Below are 25,218 nucleotides of genomic sequence, written 5' to 3' on the forward strand. Positions count from 1 at the left end.
CCGTCCGGCGTGCAAATGCCGTCGTTCACCTCAGGGGGTGCAGCGGAGAAGGGGCAGGTCCGAGCTGAGGCTTTGGGTCGCTCCCACACTCGTAGGAAATTACACGCTCCTCACTGCCACGCGACGTAGCGTAAAGTAAAACGAGCAAGAGCTGCCTTTGTGCATCTAAAATGACTTTGACCCCGTGTCCCGTTAACAAAGTGCCCCGAAACACGCAGAGTTTTGAAGGCGAGCTCTTGATGCGCAGAAAATTCCAGAGCCCTTCACACCTAGATCAGAATCTCCGTGCGAGCCTGTGTTGTTTTTTCACTCTTGCCCCACGCATGGTACTGAAAAACCTCTGATATTAGCTAGGCAGTCAAATGTGCTATACATCATAGAGACATTCGGCTGTAAGTTTGGGTGGTTTTTAACTGGACCAAGCGTACAGGTAACGGCACCCTATAAATTAACATACAGCAGAGGGAGAGTCAGTTGTTCTCTTTATCTTGATGTTTGCCGGTCACCCCTCTTTTAATAAAAAGCATCACAATTTGGTTGTTTTTTTAGTACAGATGCAATATTCATTTTTCCCTTAGTTCGTCACATGCTGATAACTACCGTTATGGTCTCGAGGAGGTTAAAGCATGTTCAACCCGAAGCTTAATAAAAATCAGAACGATTGTGTTTATAACAACTTAAAGGTATCACGAAAAATAAAATTAATTTTCAATAGGAAGGAAGAAGGAAATGCAATTATATTTCTGATGTCTCTCAGGCTCTCTGGATGCAGCAGAATATTAACTCCATGTCTGTTTTACGTTTCAGAAGTCACCACAGTGACAGTAGCCAACGTTGGTGCCTCGGCAGACAATGTTTTCACTACATCTGTGGCAAATGCAGCTTCAATTTCAGGACATGTGTTGGTAAGTGTCCTTTCATTTGAGGGCCTTAGCAAAGTCCCACGTACTTTCTTAGTGTAAAGGAAGAGCTCGGTTTGTGTTCGAGCTGTAGTAAGGTCAAAGATATGTTTTCATTGCACTATAAAGGCTTTAAGCCACAAAACCATTAGCTGGGGGACATACAGTTTTTTCTTTATCACTTGGAGAGGGTTTTTTTACCTTTCCACCCCCATATTCTCATTCTGTAATGGAACTGACGACCTGGAACATGTAACCTTTGAATTTGGCTGGCTGAAACCTCAAAAACTAACCTAATAACTGCCATACTGGTTGGTGTTCTAGGGTACCTTTGGGAAGATTTGGGGGAATACTAAAACACGTTGGTATTTTAACTCTATCAATTCAAACTCTCTATTTCTTCTGTAGTCTGGGAGAACAGCCCTCCAAATTGGGGACAGCTTGAATACTGAAAAAGCCACTCTCATAGTGGTTCACACAGACGGCAGCATTGTAGAAACCACAGGGTTGAAGGGGCCATCAGCACCTCTCACACCAGGTATAAGGCAATCTGTTTTTGAAGTGTCTTTCTCCCGGAGGGGTCTCTTTTTCTCCACTTCAATTGTGTTGCTAGGATTAAAAAACATTATGTGCATAATATCATGCCGTTGCCTTATAAGGATTGTTTGTCCCCTCTTCACATGGTACTTCTTGTATTTCTTGGGAGTAGAATACTACTTACTTTTTTTGTTTTTTTTTTTTTCTGTCAGAAATATATTTAATTTTCTTATTCTTTGCCCTAACGCTTGCAAATAAGCTTCTTGAAAAATCTTGCCCGGCTGCTGGGCGGTCGCATGCCTTCCTACGCCCATCCCGCCCCCAAAGGCAGATGGATCATTCTAATATCGATAATAAAAATACGAGTCTCCTAGTTCTGCACGTGGGTGCTTTTTAAAGGGTCCTTGCATACGGTTTTATCTCCATTCAGGCCCCTTGCTGGTATTTAAGTGTCGCAATAGCCTGTCTCTTTATTGCTAAGGGTTTCGTTCACGGCTGCTTGGCAGTTTCCTTTCCACCCACGAGATGGCATGGCAAACCTTCAGCCGTCTAAAACACATTACAGGGTCGGCCTCTGGGAAGGGGAAGACCCAGCCAGCTGCTTGCACCACTCCAGGTTACAACCGCCGCCTTTAGTGCGCTGTTAGAGCGTCTTTCCTAAGCTGCGGTTTGGTTTATTTTCAGTCATTTTCAGAAAGTTCAAGCTGAATTTTTTGTGGTGCACCATGTAAACTCACGTTGCTGTGGAGAGGTGCCAGCTGCCTCAGTTAACCACTTGACGCTGTTGCCCCAGCCAAGCTGAGAGTGTGAAGGTGTAGCGAGTGTGCTTTTTGGTTGCTGTCACCTTTCTTTTCTTTTTTTCAAAGGACCGCAATCTCCTCCTACCCCTTTAACATCCGTCCAAGAAAAAACTGGAACCAAGTACAACTGGGACCCGTCTGTGTATGAGAACGAGCTCCCGGTGAGGTGCCGGAACATCAGTGGCATTCTGTATAAAAACAGACTCGGCTCAGGTAACAGCGACCTTCCTGGGTGAGGAAGTGTGACGGCTCCTTCCTCACTTGGTGCACTCTTCTTTTAATCGGGCTACTTTTAAGGGCCGATCGTGAGGAAAAAGAAGAGAGTTTCCTAGCCAGCCTAGTCCCTTTCGATACTATTGTTCTCTTCTGTTTTGCTCTTTCTTCAGAGGCTTTTTAACTTTTTTCTTAATCTGTGACGATACAGGCTGCTGTGCAGTGAGTCTCCCCGGAAATAGGTTGACTCCTCTTAAGGTTCTTTTTGTCTCAGAAGTATGTTTCTACAAAGCTCTACCGAATCCCTGTTGGAATGGAAAATAGAGAACTTGTCTCCTAATGGGACTCCTTAGCTGCTTTAGCCCCTCCTCTTCTCTTTTATCTCGGTGGGAAAGCTGAAGAAGCAGCAGCAGAAACTGTCTGTCCGCAAAGCCTGACTGCACAGCACGGCGCTTGCTTCATGGATAGTTTTCTTCACGACCAGAAGGATTAGAAATTTAAGTGCAAATTAAGGAAGGGCTTAAATTCACGGTGTTTATCCAAGAAAGACTTATCCTTCTTGTGGATGAGTAATTTTTTCTAGCCTTTTGATGCATTGGTGAGGCCCAAAGTTAGAGCTTTCTAAACATGCAGTCTTTGTCACAGCCAAGATAATAAATGGGCATGGCTATCCTGGAGTGATAAGAAGTAGCTGATGGGCATATTTGGTGATTGCTATAGATTAACTGCCATTTTGTCCAGCAATTTCAGTATTTACTTCTTTAGGAAAGTGGCAAAATGATTCTTAACCTTTACTAGCGATTTCTTCTTTCTATTTTATTTCAGGAGGCCGTGGTAGGTGCATTAAGCAAGGGGACAACTGGTACAGCCCCACTGAATTTGAAGCTATGGCGGGACGAGCCAGCAGCAAGCACTGGAAGAGGAGCATCCGCTATGCTGGGAGGCCACTGCAGTGCCTTATTCACGTAAGGTTAAGTTTGCTTCCTCCTTTCTGCTGGAAGGGGCAGGCAGAGTCTGGGCAGAGTTCGCCCAGCGCTGCAGTCCAAGCCGTGTGCGCTGCCTCTGCAGAGTTATGTGTGATGGTGCCATGGGGCAACTCGGAAGCAACATTTACTGGAAGAGGAGCATCCGCTATGCTGGGAGGCCACTGCAGTGCCTTATTCACGTAAGGTTAAGTTTGCTTCCTCCTTTCTGCTGGAAGGGGCAGGCAGAGTCTGGGCAGAGTTCGCCCAGCGCTGCAGTCCAAGCCGTGTGCGCTGCCTCTGCAGAGTTATGTGTGATGGTGCCATGGGGCAACTCGGAAGCAACATTTTGATTTGGTTGAGAATCAGTGGTGCGAGAGGAATTTTTCTAGGTGTGTTTTCAAATAGCACAATACAAATCTTGCTTGTACTTGAAAAGGGGTTACAGTTTACGCGGGATGAAGTCCAGCCGTGAGCTGTATCGCAGAAATTGAGAAGTGAGTTCTCACCCATGATACTGTAATTCAGTAACCTGATCTGCTTAATTCTGTTTGCCTGACAAACGTGTTCTTCACTTGCACCGTTAATTGAGTATTACTTTGGGTCCTTTATTTCCTGCAGTGTCCAGGAGTCTCATGGAGAATTTGGCACTGCCGTTGGGTTGACGGTTGATTTCTGCTTGGGCAGAAACTTTATAAAGTCTCAAATTCACGTATCCTTGCCTTTTGATTTGGAAAGTGTTTGTTCTTCCTTCACTCTCCTCCCATCCGCTCGCCCCATCACTATGATGTAGGGGAGCCGGCCTCTCTGTGGTGGTGTAGGGTCCCTAGGAGGGAATGGGTACGTCTCGCTGGGAGCTGTCTGAATCTTTCAGCGGAATGCGGTCGTGCTCTCGGTGGTTCTGGTGGCTCTAATGCTGAACTAGCAATCTTCCAATTTCAGGATGGGATTTTAAATCCTCACGCTGCCTCTTGCACTTGCGCTGCTTGCTGCGACGACATGACTCTGGTGAGTTGTAGGTTTTACATCCATTGGTTTAAAAACAATTAAGCAGTCAGGCTGCCACAGCCAGTTGCGAGCAGGTGATGAGCGTCCTAGAAATGTTCACAAGTACTGCGGTTGCAGCGTGCTTTGTCCAAGCTTCATAAAGAAAGGAGATAAGGAACTGCTAGCACTATTGCATAGCAGCCTCAGTAGAACTGGATAATAGTTATTGCTTTTTTCTTCTTCTTTTTTTCTTTTCTAAATAATGTATTTATGTAAAATGCCTATTAGGGATGTCAAAACTATTTGTGGTTTTTGACTCAAATTTCACAATTTTTTGAGTTGGAAAAAATGTTTCTATAAGGAAGTAATGTAATACTCTATGTTGGATCTATATTTTCATATTAAACTGCTTGGGTTTTCTGGTTGGTTGGTTGGTTGGTTTTGGGTTTGGTTTTTTGTTTGGTTACTTGTTTCTAAAATTAGGTTAAAGTCCTGAAAGCGGAAGTCTTTAGCTTGACTTGAAGTAGTGTTTTGCATTTCTTTTCTGCTATGACCTGGATGATTGCCTTGTTTCTTAGACCTGAAACTAACTGCTTCCTGTCTTCTCCTCACTCCTGTTCTCTTCTCTTCCACCGCCTTGGCCAGCAGTCAATTATTTGCCCAGTTCTGCTCCTTAAATAATAGTGGGAAGAGGCTGAATCTGTGCCTCTTCAGCTGGAGGGAGCTGAGCGTAACTTATTTTTTTTCACAGAGTTCTTTTGGTTTGGAGAAGTAGGAGTTTTTTGGTCAATTGTTGCAAACCACACATCTTCCATGGGGATGCGTGCTGCTTGACCTTAGCTGCATCTGGAAAGACGAGAAGTAAACCCAAAGTCCCCAGAGAGGTGCCTCAGCTAATGCCTTTTCCTTTTTTCTTTTTCTTTTTTACTTCTGTGTTTTGTCTAGAGCGGCCCTGTACGACTCTTTGTACCATATAAAAGGCGGAAAAAAGAAAATGAAATGCCTGCAACTCCCGTGAAGAAGGATTGCCCCAAAAACATCACTCTGCTTCCTGCCACAGCTGCTACTACATGTAGGTTCTTTGGTAAAAATTGCTTCCCTTTTTTGATAAAGAGTTGCCATGCTAGATACTTTATGTCTATCAGTGGCCCCTTGGAACTAGCCAACTGAGAAAAATGTCTTATTTTTTGCCACTTCCTTTTCATTGGATAGTTTTATTGGCTCAGTGTCTTTAGCTAATTTTACTTCCTATTTTGTAGAAACTAGCACAGTGTTGCCACGTTGGGACTGCAAGTTGAGTACAAAAAAGTGAGACTCGGTTTTAAGCATCTTAACATCCTTTTGCAGTGAGCAGTAGGTTTCATATTTTGTTCTGAGAGAGGTCTGGGTTATATTTCCCCCCTCTGCCTGCTCTCTCAGCCTGGCAGGGCAGGGGGAGTTGGGGAGTCCTGGCCTTGGTCCGTAGTGGGTTTCAGGTAGGTTTTTCACAAATGACAATTGAGAAATTTCCTCCTGTTAAAATTAGGTTGAGGGGAAGGCTGGCCCTTCTCTGCTCTGCTGGAAATCTCCATTCCATCCCCTGAGCTTGGTTTTTGTCCTTTAGAAGCTGGTGGGGGCTATAGAGTAAGATTTGTGCTATTTCTTGAAATATGTAGAAAAGTTGGCTCTAAGTGGCTGGAATGAAATCCACAGCCTGAAAGTCGTTAATGAACGAGGCAGAAGGTGATGCTTTCATCTGCAGATTCCTCCCTAACATTCAGGACATGCTTTGTTACTTACTGTTTTTGATTGTCAAACCATCTGTGTGAGAACAGAAATTAATTTGCAAGCTCATCCAGCTCACACGTTCCCAGTCACATTCATGCGTCCTCCTGCTCTCATCACACTAGCAACATCTGGATGGTAACATTACAAAGTGAATTGAGGAGGAAGCAACAGAAATCCAAAACAGAACAGCCAAAAGTAAGATTAGATTACCAGCAGCAGCAGGAAGAGCAAGGATTCTATAGAGTTTTGGGGTTTTTTTGTCCCCCAAAGAGGTTTAATCTGTATTGGTTCATTAATGTGAGGTGCTGTGAGGTCGCACGTTTGCTCATGCTGGCATAGGGAGAGAGGAGGACTGCTTGTTTCGGTAGTAGCCACATATTTCACCAGGCATGAATCTGTAGCCTCAGTGTCTTAAAATTGAATTATTGTTTGCGAAAAGATCCTTCTGGCTGAGCAGTGTGCCACAGAATCAGCCCGTTACCACGCAATGGTGCCAGGTTAATTAATCCTGTTTAAAAAGGCGTTTAAGCATTTTGGAGCCACTCGGGTATATTCATCCAAAAGGATTTTGTGACTTGTTCCTTGCATTGGCCAAGCATATTATATCACTCTGTGTAGACAGACAGCTAAAATCGTCCAGCTAACCAAACCGTCATAGAATTAGTTGTAATCCACAAGTTTTTTATGTCGCTTTAAGTAGTAAGATCCACTCTTGCTAAAGTTGTAATAAATCGGGATCAGCCAGAAGCTGATGGGTTTTGTGGCCTCGCTGGATCTTTCCGGTAGGTGTTAAGTGTTTGCTCATAGAATAATTGAAAAGGTGGTGATTTGGGAGGCAGTATGTTGTAAGTGAACGTTCTGGCCTTGTACACCCAGCAAATAAACAGAGGCCTGCAGGAGGCCAGCAGTGCCTTCAGAAGCCAAATGGGGCTTTTATTCCCATTTCCAGTTGTCTTGGTCATAGGTGTGATCCAAACTTGGGTTATCGTGGGCCATTTACTGATCTGTGAGTTCTCTGACTTTGGATGATTCAGAACAGGGATATCGACAGCTAAACAACCGAGGCCTCCGCGCTGAGTGTTAATTATGAAAGTACTTCTAATATTTCCAGTCACCGTGACTCCTTCTGGACAGATCACTACCTCCGGTGCTCTGACATTTGACCGTGCATCGACAGTGGAAGCCACAGCAATTATCTCAGAAAGTCCGTCCCAGGGTGATGTTTTCACTGGAGCCACTGGTAAGAGTTCAGGTGTATGTCTGCTAGACATCCGTGAGAAGGAGGAAAAAAAAAGGTTTGGGTGCCCCCTGCTATAGGAAGAAGCATTTTGAATGCTGCACGAAGGATTTATTTCTCAAGAGCTTACAGAGAGACAATACGTAACCCGCTGTCCTTCCTTTGAAATGATTTCAGCAGCTTGAAATCTTACCAGTTGCACAAAAGAAGTTAAAAGTTTTGTCCAGATGTTGCAGCTGCTGATGTACACCTCTGCTGATTTCTAGGGTTTTATGGTCATCTCTGTCATTTTTTTCACTCCTCCTTCGTCCTAAAATAATACCAAGGAAAGAAAACTAGCTGAGTGTTGAAACTAAGTGAAAAATGCTGAATAAATGCTGAAAAATGCCAGAATAAATCAAACACAATATAAAAGCATGACATATATTTCAGTTCTTTCAGTTTGATTCATACACGGCGTTGTGAGCGCTGCTGAGGGAACTATCCGGCTCTGAGAACCGCAGTTTGGAGGCCTGTGATTATTGTAAATACGTAGGTGTGCGGGAGGGAAGCCAGCAGTAACCTTTGCCTTTAAAAGTGAAAGCAGAGAGAGATGAAATCAATACAAAGTTGCCTTGCTTGCTAACTGTGTAAAATCACGCTACTGTTTCTCATTTGCAACCCCTGGAATTATCATTAGAGTGTAGGAACTTGTATAAAATGTAAAAAAAAAATGGGTGAAAGAAGCCTAAGAAATGCCCGACAGCTGTGTTATACAGTGATTCGTAATGCCCTTGTTCTTCTGCAGTTCAAGATACCAATGTCCAGCAGCCTTGCCGGGTCAATCACCCAGAACCTCACTATCCGAGTTACCAGGACAACTGTCAGATTTCACCTTTTCCTGAAGCCGCACTGCCAACATCTCATCCCAAAATTGGTACGTTTTATGTCCGTCATGTGAGACAGTGAGCAGTGCTTGAATTTACTCTCTAATCTTCTTTCTCAGCAAAGGTAAAGATTGAGGCAGAAAAGTAAACTTTGCTCTGTTTTGCTGACGAGTTTTGAGGTTATTAAGATTTGGACAAGCAGATTTTCCACTCTGTGGAAAGTTTTTCACTCCGTTATTGAGAACTGTGATTTGTTGGTTTCTACCAGAGGAGGCTGTTGTGATCCTGCTTCCTAAATCATCCTGCAGTCCCCTGCCTTTCCTAAGGCTTTTGCTTCTAGGCTTTTGTCACCACTTGGGCACTGTGGCTAACGTTTATTTAGCGTTTGATCTGAGGAGACCATCCCCTTTAAAATGATGTCACAGAAGCTTTTCTAAAAATTCTCACATCTCTTTATGAATCCACTGGTAGATGCTGGAGGCAGTTTCGGGCAGGTTTGGTGTGCTACTCTCGCATCCAGTGTCAGTTTTCCCTCCCTTGACACTGACGCTTGTGCTGGAATGATAGGTGCTGGTTAACAAGTGCAGTGAGAGCCTGCCCTGCTGTGGTCACGTAGACTCTGGAGTGGAAAAAAAAGACAAGAGGGTATGAAAAATGACGAATGCAAATCAGCCCTTTAGTGTTTGATAGGACGGGTTAAACTGGTTACCAAACGTCTCTTCAAATGTAACTATATTACGTAAACTTAATGGCCTTTCATTTGTAGAGCTGACCGATAAATTAAGTGAACTACAATGCTCCTACTGATAGAAACTGGAACTGCAAACTTGGAGTGTTGTTCTTGCTTTATGTGTTTTTATCGAGCCTGGACAAGAGGTACAGCAGGGAATAGTCTGCCACTGGCTGGCTGATGGATTAGGCGATTTCTAGGCCTTTTACTTCTCTAATTTCTATGATTCTGTGAAGTTACTCTGATAATTACTGATCTTGCTGACACAGAGGAGCTGTAAGGCAGGTTTTGATCCCTGTTACTGTTCTCGCAGACATCAGGAAAAGATCATGTAAACATGTTGTATTCCTTTGTGCAGTCTGAAGTCTTTCTTTTTTAAAGCCTGTGTTCTCCTCTCTGTATGACCTTTTATTTACTTATTTGGAGTAGCACAGTGCGTTCCTGCTCTGTCCGGAACGAAATCTTGTTGTTGGTTTTCAATCTTAGTCAGATCTTGATGTTACTTATTAAACATTGATTTTTTTTTTCACCGGTGAATACTTTCTCTTGACCGATATACCTATGTCAAAATAAGGAATCGGAAGTAATTCCTGTTAGATAAGTTATCAAATGCCATGCTGGGATAAATATTGTGCTGGAAATGTAGCAGTGGGAAAGGCTCTTCTGCAAGCAGCTACTGATAAAAGATCGGTTTACCTCTTACTCATATCTAAGCGCAAATAGTTCTACGCCAGTCATGTGGAAATTGATTGAAATTACCGTTTTAATTAAGGGCTGTTGAGCGTAGAACATCTGCTTACCTGCATGGTGAACTTGCAATGCTGTCTGTCGGAAAAGGTCGCACAGGTAACGCAGGGTGACCTGCAGTACCCTGGGTTTTGAGACCTGTTCTCTCCAAATCTGTGCTGGATTCTTCCAGCTTTTGCTGCTTGCATGAAAAACTACCAGATATGACTTGAAAAGGGTTAAAGTGTTAATACACTTAAATTAGTTGCTCTCTTGGAAGATATTCGGTGTTCAGTGCAGTCTTGCAAGAAGTCTTGTTTGTCTGCAGATGCTCTACTAAGGAGGGCTTCACCGTGAGCGGAACTGCTGGATTGCAGCCTGGTACAGGAAGGTGTGTTGGCCTGTTGCTGTTCAGGACAGTATTTATAGCTGAATTTTTTCAGGATGGTATTTACAGTTGAATTTTAAGTACCATTTGAAGTGTAGTCAAGAAGATTTTTTTCTGAATGGGGGGCGTCTACTGTTCTGTGTTTTTAACTAGGTTGTGCAGTTTGCTATTCCGTGTCCCTATCCTTGAGTGAGAGAGGTTTGAGGCTTGTTTCTGCCTTTCTTTTTGGAGCCACCTTAGACAGACCGGCGTGCCAATATCTGTAATGACATCCAAAACGGATTGCGATGGGAGACTGATAACGAAGTAAATGAGAATAAAGTGCCTTTCAGGCACTTCAGCCTCTATGTTTTGTTCAAGAACGTCCCGCTCAGTACATTTCTCAACTCTGGTTTCAAGGCAAAGAATCTGGCTCCAGTAACGGCCCATTTTGATGAAAACGATGCTCAGTACCCAGCAGTGCCTCTGTGCTGCCTGCAGCTGTCTGCGGGGCAGTCCCCTGTAACGCTGCAGATGCTCAGGGACATTGCCGCTGTGTTTTCTTCGGTAGCATCAGCAGTGCGGGAGCTGGGTGGCAAGCTGCCTGGCAGAGGCACTAGAAGACTTAAGAGTAATGCCTCTAAAAGAAAAGCAGACACTGGCGGGATGCGAACAGGATTTAAATGGCTCAGAACTTCTGAAGTTGCATTCCCGGCTGTGTTCAACGTTTCTCTGAGGGCCACAGCATCCATCAGTTGGAACGGTCCTGCGCTTTTTAGATGAACGTTGTCACTCACTGTTTCAAAATCAAGGAAGCTAATTGGCTTTTGGTGCCTGGAATACTAACAGCTCTCCCCTTGACAATGCAGAACTCTCCAGGAAGGAATGTGGTTTCTCAGCTTGCAGTACTCACTGCTTTTTCTCTGTGCTGAATCGTTCTGAAACTCCTACCTAAAGATGTGAGGAAAAATCCTGAAATAGACTATTAGTAGATTTGGGGGTAATAAGACTGCACAGCCCCGAAGTTGGTGGTGCCATCTTTTTTCTAGTAAACAATTTAGTGAGGAATTTAGAGGTCAGCTGTTGGTAGATGTGAATATCTTGGACTTAATTTTATGGCCGATGGCGAGTACTTATCGCTAGAGTTAGAGTTAAGTTTTGGAAAAGTAAGGCCAGTAAAGCCAGATAACTTTCGCTCCTGGAAATGTTGCCTGAGGTGAGCTTACACCGTGTATTGTCGGGTTCCTGGACCTAGATTTAATTTCCTCCCACTGTGGTCTCCCAGTGTATATGCAAACCCAGTGTTGTGAAAAGTGGACATTTTAGTGACACAGTAACTGCTGGTTTTTTGAAACATTTGCAAAGGTAAGGCTAAGACAGACATTGTTGGTTTTCTAGGACTTTCATTTTCTAACACAGGCTTCGGGAAAGGGAGGGCGGCAGAGCCCTGATAACGGGGGGGTTGGAGGCGAGTTCAAGGAAAGGGCGATTGGGTTACCGGGACAGGAGTTCAGCTTCGTTCTGGTGGCTTCCTACAAACCGCAATTACTGTTAAGATTATGGTTAAGATATGAAAAAGTAAAGGCTGCAACACCTCAATAATTGTTTGGTTTGGGTTTTTTTTCTTCTTTCAATGTCCCTTGGAGTATGTTTAGAAGTATTGCTGGGCTTCTGTACTTTTGTAGTTAGTTTCATGCCTGTGGCATTCTAGTTTATGCAAGAGTGAAGAGCTGTAGTTAGGGTTCTGGAGCAAGGGGCCGCAGACAAGAAATTGCTTTCTTGAAAACTGTCCAACACAGTCAATGTAAAGCAAATGTCAGGAGACGTTAGTGTCTGAAACTAAAACTTCCACCTGGACTGTATACATCCACTCTCACCTGTAGGATTAGGCAAGGAGAGGTTTCAGAGCTGCAATGAGCATTGCTGTTCAGAATACCCAGGATATTTGAAACAGATACATATAGCTGTGAATGCCTTTTATTAAATTTTTTGGTGTTTCAGTGTGGTATGTGTATTTTTATGCCCATAGTTTGTTTTGTGGGTAGGATGCAGGATGAAGGGGTCCAAAGAAATTACAATTGTTGAGAGTTTTTTTTAAAGGGCTTCCCAAGCGGTGGTTTTGGAAAGCGCGTGTTTGTAATACATGTAATTTTGAGGTGATGATAACTGTCTTGTTTTTATTCCAGCCTTGGGCCAGGGTTATGGTTAAGATCAGAATTCAGGAAGCGTAGGGGAGTGTGGTGTGGATCGGTGCCTATTCTTTTGTGGTGTTGCAGCCTGAGAATTGACATCTGTATAGTGACATCAGAATGTTTCAGAAAACTTGACGGTTTGGGTCACTGAATGACTTATTGTAACCTTACTTAGCGATAGTTAAGGGAAACATTAGGTGGAACATTGTGATGATGGTGGCGGAGGAGGCCCTGGGAATGCTGCTTTCACTGCTCAATTGTGCTTCTCTGCAGCAGTGGTGGAAGGTGTTCATTCCTTCCCGGAGTAAACAATAGGATTGGGAGTACATGTTCTTCTGTCCTCTGGGTTTAACAGTCCCCCAAGGGCTTGTTCTGCACAGACTGATTCTGCGCACTTTGGGTCACAGAGGGTAGGTCTGCTTAACAAAAATTTAGCTGGATTGGGAATTTTTGCCGACCGTATTTTTAAAAAAAGCAACTAAACAACACAACAAAAAAAACCCCCACCACTTTATGGAAATTAAATGCCCTAATCCTATATATTTTCTTTCTCTTTCTTTATGTTCAGTGTTAACCTCGCTCCCTGCCCTGGCGGTGCCCCCCACGACCCCCACCAAAGCCATATCCCCTTCGGTGGTGAATGGGCTGGAAGTGACGGAGCAGCGGAGCTGGCTGTACTTGGAAGAGATGGTCAATTCATTGCTCAACACCGCCCAGCAGCTGAAGACTCTCATTGAACAGGCCAAACAGGCCAGCTCCTCCTTCCGCGAGGCTGCTGTCACGCAAGCAAAAATTCAAGCTGATGTGGAGAGGAAAGAGGTAATTATGCCAGAGGAGGTGAGAAGACTCGGCCAAGGGCATCTTTTTGGCTGAGTGATGAACAGAGTAGTACCTCACTGGTTGTCGCTGGCTGTAACAGCGGTAGCCCTTAGAAATTGTTTCTCAATGCCTTGAGAGCAGTATTACCAACAGAAATCGTTCGGAGTTATTTGTATCATGGGGAAAGGAATAGAGTGCTCTGGGATTCCAAGAGCTGTGGGTAGCAGGCTAGTAATACAAACTGTTTGGTGTTACGAGTCCTGAGCTGTCCCCATCAGCCATCCTTAAATTTATGAGACGTGGGCACTGAGTCCTGGTGTGGGAAAGATGGTGAGTGTTCAGCCATGCAGCGGCCGCTTTCTTTATGTCAAGTGAGCGGGGCTATCAAAGAGGGTTTTGATGGCCCGAAGAGGCAGAGGGATAAAAAGAACAGCAAGCTGTAGGGTTTATGGGGAAGATAAGCGCTAAAATTTAGAGGTGTCTTGCTGAGCATTGTGCAAGCAAAGCTGATCTCGCATGAGTCCTGTGGTAAGACTGCAAGGCCGGCTGGCATTACAGGAGTATTGGCTTGTACCCAGTGGCCCTTCTCTCCTCTGTAAGGGGTGATCGACAAGGACTACCCTGTTCTCCCTGCTTTCCTTCTCTTTAATTGATGCATGGTAGGGACCCTGGATTCTTCTTAACATCAGCTCATGCATGCACCCTGAATCTGGCTCCATGCACTGCTGAATGCGTTCCCCTTCTCCCCCACATCCACAGCTGCTGGTGTGGACTTGAGGGAGAGAGGTGGGGGGCAATGTACTGTGAAACTGGTGTCATTGTCGGTAGCTGATGAACTCCCTTCCCGTACACCACGCTATCTGCTGTTGCCATCGGCGTTATTGCTAACGTCAGCTTTCCACTGAATTCATAGGCACGAGTGTGCAGCAAGAGACCTTGAAGAAATGTGTGTGGGAAGACTTTGCTGAGAACTGAGAACCCCTATGACAGTCCTTGCAGCGTCTTTGATATTCTTTGCCACGTTGTCTCTGCTAAACTCTTCTGTACGCTGCATCCTTGATGTGCAGGTGTGTGATACGTTGAGAGTCTAATTCTTCCCTGCCTTCCGCCTGGACAGAATGGGTATTCGTGCTGCTGTCCAGGTTTGGGCCGTCTGCTGCTAAAAAGCTGTGTAGAGCGTGGGATACCGAAAAATTGGAAGCTTTGACACAGTTTAGAGATGAACATCTGACTTTGTTTAACTTCGCTCTCTGCTCTTTTTCCAGTTCATGTGCTGTCTTCCCTTCTGTTTATCCTTACCGTGGTTTCTGGAACGGTTGTTCAGAGCCCGTTCCCCTCACCCTCTGATCCAAATCCAACTCACTTCAGTGTACTTCTAGTTTCTTCTTGCCCCGGGAATGGGAGTTAAAATCACTCCTGTGTATTGATTAAAGTGCTGACTTTACAAGGCAAGGATGAGCATGTGTTTGTTTCCAGAGGAAGTCCCTTTCCCAGTAACTATACAACTTGTGTGTCTTACCATTCTTACTGTGTAATGGGTACCTCAACGGTTTTGTATTTTGATAAAAACACTTACTCGTGGTGGTATTTTTTTAATATCCGAATAACAATTCTCAAGCTTGCGGCTGTGTGCTAGCTTCTGGAACCATCCGGACGATATTGCAAGTAGCTATTTCTGAACTCCTCCTAGTGAATTCCATATTTGGAAAAAACTCTGGGTTTCTGGGTACAGGCCTGGCATTGGAAGTAATTACAATAAATGTCAAATAATTGGCTGTCTGCTTTTGTGTTGGTCAAAAGTGCTTTTCCCGATTTCATGAATGTTTCCCCGATTTGTAACACAAGTCTCTTTCCCACCCCGAAGATGTGTGTGGCCAGACTGCTTTTTTTGGCAGTTAAGGTATACGAGAGGGAGAAAGAGGTGTCTTCCTGCCTTGGTTCTTGTTGATTTTTGCTGGACTGATTTAATACAAAGGAAATAGGTGCTTTATTGCTACTTTGTGTTTGTTACTCTGACAGAACTTCCAAGGGCTAACGACCAGGGGGAATCTTCTCGCCACCTCCTCCGTTTGCATGAGCGGAGACGGTGGACGCAGCAGCGTGGGTGCTTCCCTGCGGGAGAGCCACCAGTTAGCAGAGTTTCTGTGCAGCAGTAGGTTCCTCGGTATTTAGGAGTGAAGGACTGTGACATTGTACCACAGCTGCAGAGCAAAGGCACAACAGATTAAATTGTAATAGAGCTGTAGAGCTGTAGTCAGCTCTTCCTGGAAGAGTGACTTAATACGTAGCAGGATTAAAGAAATCTGTTAGGAGCAGGCTGGTTCCCAACTGGATACACAAACGTCATTGCCACGACTGTAAATAACGTATGCCATGACGTATCCTTAGTTTCCACAGCGGTGCAGAGCTATTCCCCCAGTTCAGCGTCCCGGCTCCTGACAGTGTTGAGTTCAAGCACTTTCGATCTTGTGACTGCCCGTATCCCTGACCATATCCCTCTGTGATCCCTGCGAAAGAGGGAGACGGCCTCTGCCTTCCGAGGGAAGAGCGAGGCGGAGCGCTTGGGACAGCACTGTCTCTACCTGCCCTTCAGAGGAAGTCTGAACTGGCCCCAGGTTTAAGCAGAGTAGAGAAGAAGCGGCAAGAACAGCAAACACGTAGGAAAACTTACTTGGGTGCTAGTTTTGTTTCAGTCTTCCTACAGAGCAATAGATTAAGCATTAAGAATTTTTAATCACAGCTTATATGCTTTGTTGTATATTGCAAATCATTTACTATATTGTGTTTCACTTATTATTTAGTGAGCTTTGGAGTTCATTAAATATCACAAATGAGCCCGTCTGCTCCCATATAGCGCAGTTTGGTTGACTTGGCTTTAAATACCAGAAGTTGTACTCTCTCTTGAGCAGTGGTAAGTGCTTGTGGGACTTGCAGAGCTCTGAACTGTGAAAGGCAGGCTTTTGCTCTGAGTTTTCTTTGAGCAGGGGAGGCGTTCGTGCTGCCTGTACGCTTATGTTCTTATCTGTGAAGTCAAAGAGCAGACATCACTGTTTCATTCTGGTCACGCTTGCTAATGATATTATCCAGGACTGTTCAGGGGACTCTTAGGAATACATTATTCCCCTCGTTTATATCGTTTTGAAGGTGGAAATGCCAACGTCAGAGAGGAACTGTGGCAGGAAGGGGATCTGCTAAATGTAGCAAGGGAAAACCATAAAAAATTGTGAGTGCAGCATAAATTAGAAGCATCTACACTCAACGTTTCTTCCTTAAGATGGCACGGCTAATCTGAATTTTGCAGGAGGATTGGATCCCTAATTGCAGTTCCAAACACGTGGCGATACCTAGGTACAGAGTCCTCAAAAGCAACAGGGGGGCTGAATTGGGAAGTGCCGAGCGTTCAGGCGTCGGGCTGTACAGTAGTGGGATATAAATGCCTGTCTTCATAGGCAATTGTAGAAAATATGGAAAAATACACTTGCCTTCCACTCTTTTCTCTCATGTCTGACATCAGGTTTTTTTTCGCTGTGCCTCCCGACTGTACGGTTACAGCCATATAACGCCCTGTGTCAGGGTCTGGTGACGTCCTTAGCTGTTCTGAGGAAAGTGCAGGTCAGATTCCAAGTGCTGGAGCTAAAGGCTTCACCAACAGAGATTTTTCTTGCACGTAATTTTGTAATTTGGAAGTCCTTGCACGCACTCTGTTGCTGTCTTTGTCCTTTTTAATTTCTGTAAATTTGTTTGAGGATCGTGGTTTGCTGGGCAAATTTCAAGACTGAGGATCTCTTCCAAGTTTTGTTTCCATCTTTGCCACAAGTTATTTAGATGCCCCTGGGCAAGTCCTTGGCCTCTCTGGGCCTCAGAGCCTGCTCTTTAAAATAAGGATAACACTTCCTTCACAGGGGGCTTGCGTACCAGTTTGCAAAGCGGTAGGATCGCTGGGTAGAAGGCTGTGTAAAAAAGCCTCAACCTTACAAGCCCTAGAAATAAGGGCAATCTGTAAACGCGAAATCCGCAATGCCCGCTTTTGCAATAATTTCTTCTGAAACAAAATTGTTCTAGAGTCAAAGAAAGTGGTTAAAAATACCTTCCCTGTTGTGAATGCTGTCTGCACTATCTCATGTGCCTGTTGATGATGAGAACTCCTTAATTAATAAGCAGAGCCCTCACAGAGTTAGTTCCAGACATGAAGCTGACAGTTTAAGAAACATTGATGGCCATAAGCCTTGTGCTTTCTGTGCGTAAACGACAGGCGCGTGTGCAGCTGGTGCTCAGCCTGTGTACGGCTTTGTGTTGGCAGACACCAAATGTAAGTTGCATTTACGGTGCCTAGAAGTCTCGGGGAGTGACATCCTGAAAGAAAAGCAAACCATGAACTCCCCAGCTCGGCGTTCATAGTAACTTCTGAAATGCGTCACGCTTATTGCAAAATACGAACATATCAAAACATTCGTAAGCTCTTTCTGCATTGCAGGAGGTTGCGTGGGATTCATGAAATACGACTGCTCTGTCGGAACTTCACGCAGCTGTTAGGGGAAAGTTCTCCACTCGTTATTAATTAGCTTCTGACTGAGTGTATCTGAGCCTTTGGTTACTATCTGAGTGTTGGGTTTACTGCATTTTTTGATTTAGGGAAAAACATTTAGGAAGAGAGTGTAGTGGGGCAACAAAGGCTCAGTGACTCTTACAAGAGGGATTTGACAACTTGCAGGACTGGCCCACGAGGAACAGATTAAAGACAGTACTTTACACAGAGGTCTGTGCTTTGGCAATGTAATTTTTTTGAGTGTGCATTAAGCCATCGTTTATATCAGATAAACTTTAGGAGGGGGAGAATACATGAACTCACCAAATTCTGTGCCAGAAGACATTACTGGAAGATAATAAAAATATGCAGGAAATGTGTTAAACAGTTTTTCCGTATAAATTTAAAAGAATCGGTGTCGAAATCTGACAAGTGTTTTAGTTGACATAGCCTTCTTCCTGTAACGCAGTGATGCCTTCGGAGCCCAGCCCATTTGAAAACAAGGTGGAAGATTAAATCAGCTGACAGCTGGGTCATCGGAATTCTTTTTTAGAAAGATTAAAACAATTCAGGGCTAAAGAGTACGAAATTAACCTAAAAAGGGTTGGGCGTTTAAGAAGCGTAGCTCTCGTAAGCGAATAATGGTTTGTGTACTCAAAGCAGCAGCGGAAACAGTCGCGAATTGGAGGTTATTGGTTTTCTGGAGCCAGTTTTGTGAGAGACCTGGATGTGTCTGGCTTGATCCCTCTCCCTTATCACGCCTTTCCCTTCCCCATAGTTTCTGACTGGCTTGAATCCTTCACACCGTGGGCTGTGCAGAACCAGAGGACTCGCTATGCGGATAGATAAAAAGGAGCCAGAAGGGGGTGAAACGTGTGGTTTCCATCAGCAGGTTCCGGGGGCTGAGAGCAGAGGTGGAGGAGCTGCTGTGGCTCAGACAAGGACAGAGGTGGCTGGGCTTCCTCCTGATGTCTTTCTCACTGGCAGTCTCCCTGGAGAACAGGATTGGCCACGCTTGTAGAGGATGAAGTGGAGTCTGGTGGTGGGAAGGGTTTTAACTCTGGAGCTGCGGCACTTTCGCAGAACTGGAATTCAGCGTGTTCAGCCCTGGCACTGTCTCTGCGTGGGCTGTTGCAGAGGGGCCGGTACTAGCTGGGGTTATATGTGCAAAGGTTTTCAAGCTGGGTTGAAATGCCAGCCCACCGCGTGCTTTGGTATCTGTATTTCCACTTTCTTCACTAAAAAGTTTAGCAACGTTTTCCTAGGCCAGTACTCTTAACACGGGTCATTTGTCTTTCACTTAACAGTGGAAAATTCGTTTTAACCTTTCCTGAAGAATCCACAGTTTCCTGCCAGCCCAGTTCTCTGCCTGTGTGCAGGGTGGCAGAGGGCAGAGGCTGCGGCACGAAGCGTTGAGTCCCAGCTTCTCCGCGGCCGGTGCTCACTGACATTAATGATTCTCTCAAGAATCAAGGTCATTTTCTTCCTGAGACGCGGCAGGATTGATTCTTAGGCCAGAGGCCACATCTCAAGCTTGCCGGTGTATTTATTCCCTGTCTTCACAAGAATGCTTATGGCTTGGACACAATTTTGGTTTTCAAAATAGTAATTTTGAAATGTCCATGCACGTGATGCACACTTCGCCTACGCAGAACTGGAAGCGTCGGGGATGCTGTGCATGTGTCCTGCCTTGCTGATTAGCCTGGCCTTGCCTATTTGTCAAATAATGGCAGAACGCGATCACGCCCCTCACAGTGTACAGCGAGAGGTTTCCCTGCCGCCTCCTCCATCCCCCTGGAGTTGTGTCACGGTAATATAAAGATTTTGAAGGTTGTGATGTCACCGGAGAATAAATACTGTGATGTCAGGTCACGGAGACACTTGTAAATTAAGCCTTTAATCTCCTTATGTGTTGGGTCATAGTCACTCCCGGATAAACCTGCTTTGCCTGAAGGTGGGGTTCGGGTTTTTTCTTACTTTTTAACTGTTCCCAATAAATTTAACTCAGGGTTAGCACATAATCTAATCGGGATCGGTTTTGAATTCCTTTGGTTGGCTGCTGAGCATGGCAAGGCAATAGGTGGAGCAGCACCTGGCTGGACTTGAACTGGTTTGGAGTAAATCTGCAACACGCCCGAGGTGTGCTTTAAAAGTCACCTCCAGAGGGCTGCTTAATTCAAAAACTGTTTGAAAGCCCTTTTACGCTTTTATTAAAAGGAGGAATAATGGCGATGGTTGATGCTGTTTCTAAAGTCTTGGAGTGTGTTAATTTTGTCTGGTTTTTTTCCTAAATCCATTCTGTTGGGCTATGCCATCCCTTCAGACTCTCTTGTCTGTTAGTGGATTAGGATCGCTGGACTTGGCCCAAAATTTGGCCCAAGAAGATGGCACTTGGCCCTGTTCCCTTGGCATTTGCCTGGTGTTTCCTTTGCTAACTTCTTGGGTTCTCAGGTGGGGGGGTGCAGTTCCCTTGTGGCAATTAAGCCACCCGTTTTAAGAAGGAGTGCTTGGCTGGATGGAGCGGGTTTCAGTAAATGCTGTACTTAACTGGCAGTTTGTCACCTCAGGCCGTTTTCTCACAGGCTTCTTCACCTGTCTCCACATAAGGTCATAGTGTCCCTCTCTTAGAAGGGAGGAGTGAGGTGCCCTTCTGTCCTCATGCACCTGCAGTTTTGGGCTCGCCAGAAGCCAGCTCAGTGTCAGGACCCTCCATCCAGAGCAGCCTTTTCAACCCCTCACGTCATACTCTGGCTGTGAAATGACGAGTCTGGTGTATTTTTCCTTGCAGCAATATCAGAACCAGTTATTTCAACAAACAGAAGATGTGGATGGGAAAACAGAAATCATCATCAAGGTAAGCTGGGGATGTCTCATATTTTATGAAAAGTCTTTTGTCCTTTGTCTTGTTCCATTTAAGGATGCAGAGTTTTTTTATCCTCGCTACAGAAGTCATGTATTCTGTATCTGGCCTTGCCTTCTGGCAGAGACCCGAGCTTTCCCTAGCAGGGCTAATGCTCCGTTTGAGCAGCGTGTGTCCCCTTTCCCACGCCTTCCAGGTTTCCACAATCCTGTATCGTCATCTGGCCAGGTTAATCAATCTCACTCACCTCCGAGTCATGGTATTGCAGCTCTAATGGATAAAACTCTTCCTTTTTCTCCTGTGAGCTGGTTTTCAAAACTGCACGATTCCCTCTGGCTTTCGGAATGGGAGTATGAGTTGAGTTAGTTCAGGACCCGTGATTTAAGCCCTTATAGCTGTATGTGTTATTCAGGAGTCTTTCTAAGGTCTCCAGGTACAAGTGCACACACTGTATATTTTCAACATTTTCCAGTACTGTACAGCTTATGAACAGCCTCAATGAAGCATCCCTTTGGGACAGGCTTTGCAAGTCCCAAAGAGCAGCTTTAAGCCCCTTTTTGGTGGCCTGGATCCCCGGCTGTACGTCAGGAACACAAATACAGTTCAGTCACACCGACTATTAATTGTAGGCACGTTGGTAAGATGTGAGCAGACGGTGCGATGAAGTCGGTGTTAATCAGGGCGCTGCCTGTTAGGTTGGTTGTGCTCAGAAGAGAGAAGGAGTCGGTGAACTAAAGACGCCTGCGATACTTTCACAGCCGAGAAACCCTTCCTGTCACAGCCTCACTGCTGCTCTGACGTGCTAATGATTTGTCAGTAATTTAATGAGTTGGGAGTGGAACGCTCTGTGAAGTGCTTTTTTTTGTGGTAGTTCAATGATATTTCCACCTAAATATACAGGTTATGTTAATTGATGTCACTGATAGAAGATTAAAGCGATAGACACAAAAACATCCTTTAAAACCCAGGTGTGATTTTTCATCCATGTATCCTGTCTCGCCTTACGTCTAGGTTTAAGTCCTTGCTCCTGTTACAGCCTTCTTCATTTTACTCCTCTGTCTTCCGTTTCCCTGTTGGGACACTGCTTATGTAGTCGTGCTGCTGACTGGCAAAGGAACGAGCCTGCTTAGCCCGTAGGAGCAGATCCCTTTTTCCTCTCAAAAACCAGGGAAAGATTAAACTGAAGGATCCCATCCTTATGCCTATTCTCGCTGTCCTTCCTCAGCCCCTCTCTCAGACATATATGCAGGATTATAAACCAAACCAAACCACCCACCAAATCCGCCTTTAAAACTTCAAATTTGAGATAAACTCAGAGCCTGGGTATCGGCGGCCTGTGCGTAGCCGGTACGCTGCTGTTTGGAACACACCTGCCCTTGGTCGAGACCACCTCCTCCTGAAGCCTGCAATAACCTGGCAGTGGTTGGTAAGATACGTGACCTGCGTGGAGGGAGGCATCTCTGTGGTGCTGTGGGCAGATTTCCATGACCACCCAGTATCTCCCCCGCGGTTTTGAAGGGCTTCTTGCCCACCAGAAAGGAAGACAGAGGTGCATTTCATTTTCCAAAGTGATCCCTGCTAACGCGGCAAGGAGGGTGTTTTGTGTTCGCGCGTTGAGGATATATTGGGAAATGGGGGCTTTACCGCTGCTCCTGCATCACATCACATTGCAGCAGCTGTGTTACACTTCGGTGATCTCCCTGTTGTTGTTATCTCTGACGTGGTCACTTTGCTGTCCGTTTTCACAGCAGTCCTGTGTCAACTGCGGCCGTGAGGCAACGAACGAGTGCACAGGATGCCATAAAGTCAACTACTGCTCCACTTTCTGCCAGCGGAAGGTATAAGCTTGTTTGTGAGTTGCAGATTCAGTTGTCTAGAGGGGGCTGTGTGACCCTGGGGAGAGCCAGGCGGCTCTGCCTGCTACCTGACGGGCCTGAGCACGGCGAGAGGAACTGCCCGTTCCGGCAGAACTTGCCGTGTCGTACAGGCAGCCAGAGCAGAAGCCTTTGCAGGGGTCAGCAGCCCCAGCATCCCGAACCCACCCTGCCCGGTGGACCTCCAAGCAAGGCTGTAGCGATGGGGCAGGTCTGCGGGTCAGGGTCCGGATCAAATGGGTCGGGAAGGTCCCAAGAGCTGCACACACCTTCTCAAAGGTGATCGAAAACTCAGAGTAACACCAGAAATGAGGGCGTGGACACCTCGTTGTGTGAGCTGTGGGGACCAGTTAGCTGGGAGCACTTTCACAACCCTTCCCTGCCGCTTCCTGGTTAAGCTGAACACTCTCGGTGCCTGTGCTCCGCTGCGTCACTGAGGACATAGTTCTCTTACTTGTGATGCTACAGTGGGACAAACCGTAAGATTTTGAACATGGGAGGTGGAAACAGATATGAGGAAGTACGGTGGAGGAACCTGCTGCGCTTCATGTTTCGCACAGGTTCCTTACAGAGGCCCTTGGCACCCAGCTTTAGAGGAAAGGATAATTTAGTCTGGCCAAGGTTACAGTTCTGAGGGCTGTCCAGGTTCAGTCTGCTTCAGCTGAGGCCAGGTGTACCGAGGAGCTGAAGAATTTTGACCGTTTCCTTTTGCCTGTAACGAAGTGTAATGGTGGCCAGGTTCCCTGTCTGCATAGCAGAAAGACTGCAAATTCCAAAGCATGAACAAATGCTGCTTGCAGAAAACTTACACAGTCTACCTGCCGCCTCCCCAGGCATCTCACGGACAGTAACGCCGCCCTGTTGTCCTCTCAGTACAAAGTGGCCTGGGAAGCGGCACCCAGTAGTCACCTTCTGTTCCCCCCCGAGACAGCTTGTCACTTCTAAGGGGACATCAGCCCATGCCTGTAGCTGGTGCTCGGCTCTGTAATAGGGTGGGGGACTTTGAAGTGCTTGTCGGTGACTGAATCCTCGAGATTCCCCCTGCGTTTGTGATCCATGATGTGCGACCTCTGAGTTGAGCAAGTTAGAGGAGTATTTTGTTAGTTCAGACTAGAAGTGAACCTACGTACGGCTTGGGAGGAATTGTATTCCTCTCCTTCGCCATTACTGAACTAAGACCCCTCGTACGGCGCTGTCCCTCAGGAGTGCTAGCTTGTAGAGAGCTATCTTTCAGCAGAGGGTTTAAGTCAAGGTTCTGACACTGTTCTAGTAAAATTTTCCACGACCTAACTGACACTGATGTCCTGGATTGGTTTTTGGGTTGCGAAGCCAGCACGCTGCTTAGTTTGTGTCCGCCTCTAGCATTGACCCAGTGTGTGGCTCCTTTCCTGTCCGTCGTTCGTCTTGTTTGGCCGAGCGCTAGAGCCCCGCTGTAGCCCACCTGTGCTGGAGAAGGCGCGTCTCAAACAGGGCTTCTGTTGGGGCCCAGTGTGCTTTTGCAGGCTGCGCACTTCCCAAGGGCCCGTTCTCTTCACGGCCTTTGCATCTGCTCTTCCCTCGCAGGACTGGAAGGACCACCAGCATATCTGCGGCCAGTCGGCCACAGTGACGGTGCAAGCCGACGAGGTGCACGTCGCGGACAGCGTAATGGAGAAAGTCACCGTCTGAGCACACCTACCTCTTCAACCGTTCACCAACAACGTGGTGCGGCCGGCTGGATCGGCAACCCGGCGTGAACGGTCTGTCCTTTACAAACCACACTCCTTTCTCTTAGCGAACTCATTTTTGAAAGACTTTTTGATACTGTGACAACATTTGCCTACTCCCGAGCCTCTTGCAAAACTTTGAATAACACAGAGACTGTGAAAACCTCATCTGGGAAAAACATCCCCCCCCCGCCCCCAACTGCAGCCAAGCAGCTGGGAGCCCCCTTCGGCTTAAGGAAGCTTCGACTTTGCCAGACTGGAGCCTCCACCATGTGGATTGCAGCGATCTCATCATCTCTCTCGAGATGGAGCTAACGCAGGTGCTGCAATGAGATTTGCCAGTGTGTCCTTCCCCCCGTGCCTCCCTACCTCTTGTTTGAAAAAAGAAACGAACCTTCATTTGGTTTATTTAATTGCCTTGACAAAGTCAGTACAAGTTCTTAGTTTGCCGTCGGAAGGACTTTTTTTTTTCCTGTGTTCCCTCTGTGCTGGGCAAATTTGGAACACACTGGAGCTTCTGCACTTGAACATAAGTGAAAAATACCATGTTGTTAAATAAAATGCGGTGAAAGCATGAGCATGCCCGGCGGTACCGTTTAATTCCCACGGCAGCACTTTAACGTACTGATAAATGCAGGAAGTGGCTCCAGCGTGGCTGTCGGGAGCTGGTGCAGCTACAACGCAGCTGCGGTTACAGGCGCGCGTCTTTACCCTCCGTCCCCGCAGGAGGCCGGCTGGGACGTGGTTTGTTCGGGAAGCGCGGTCTCATCCTGTGGCGCCCCTCGGCTGTAGCTCGTAGCGGCCAGCTGGCCAAAATCGGATCTGATCAAACCCAGAATAGGAGTATATTAAGCGAGCGCTGTCCTGTCCCTGCCATTTAGCAGCTACTAATTAAAGAAGCGGTGAGCGGTGAGCATTAGGAAGTTATTTGCTTCGTTCACTGCAACAAAATAATTTAATTATTAATGTACTTCTTTAATAATTTAGGCTAATCAGACATCTTTATTCGTGCTTGAAGATTAACGCCCCGGGCTGGAGGAGTCTCGGTAGACACGCACACCTCGCTGGTGGTTTTTTTTAGCCTCGGGCATAAGAGCTGTGAGGGGTTGCTTGTCCTGTCTGGTTGTTCACTCCGATTTAGTGTTGGAGGG

The 25,218-nt window shown here is 46.0% G+C and overlaps 1 protein-coding gene across 1 annotated transcript in view; it reads left to right on the forward strand.

Annotated features, from left to right (window-relative positions):
* DEAF1 (DEAF1 transcription factor) overlaps window positions 1–24,630 on the forward strand; it is a 31,163-nt gene extending 6,533 nt beyond the window's left edge. Inside the window, exons 2-12 of the mRNA XM_009333800.1 lie at window positions 808–905; window positions 1,308–1,437; window positions 2,303–2,449; window positions 3,275–3,414; window positions 4,354–4,419; window positions 5,344–5,470; window positions 7,277–7,405; window positions 8,190–8,318; window positions 12,852–13,102; window positions 22,236–22,325; window positions 23,925–24,630. Of these exons, the coding sequence (XP_009332075.1) occupies window positions 808–905; window positions 1,308–1,437; window positions 2,303–2,449; window positions 3,275–3,414; window positions 4,354–4,419; window positions 5,344–5,470; window positions 7,277–7,405; window positions 8,190–8,318; window positions 12,852–13,102; window positions 22,236–22,325; window positions 23,925–24,029 (1,412 nt within the window). The 3' untranslated portion in view covers window positions 24,030–24,630. The remainder of the gene's footprint in view (window positions 1–807; window positions 906–1,307; window positions 1,438–2,302; window positions 2,450–3,274; window positions 3,415–4,353; window positions 4,420–5,343; window positions 5,471–7,276; window positions 7,406–8,189; window positions 8,319–12,851; window positions 13,103–22,235; window positions 22,326–23,924) is intronic.
* Window positions 24,631–25,218: the final 588 nt, after the last annotated feature.

The sequence above is a fragment of the Pygoscelis adeliae genome, unplaced genomic scaffold, assembly GCF_000699105.1.
Source record: "Pygoscelis adeliae isolate BGI_AS28 unplaced genomic scaffold, ASM69910v1 Scaffold420, whole genome shotgun sequence".
Lineage (NCBI taxonomy): Eukaryota > Metazoa > Chordata > Aves > Sphenisciformes > Spheniscidae > Pygoscelis > Pygoscelis adeliae.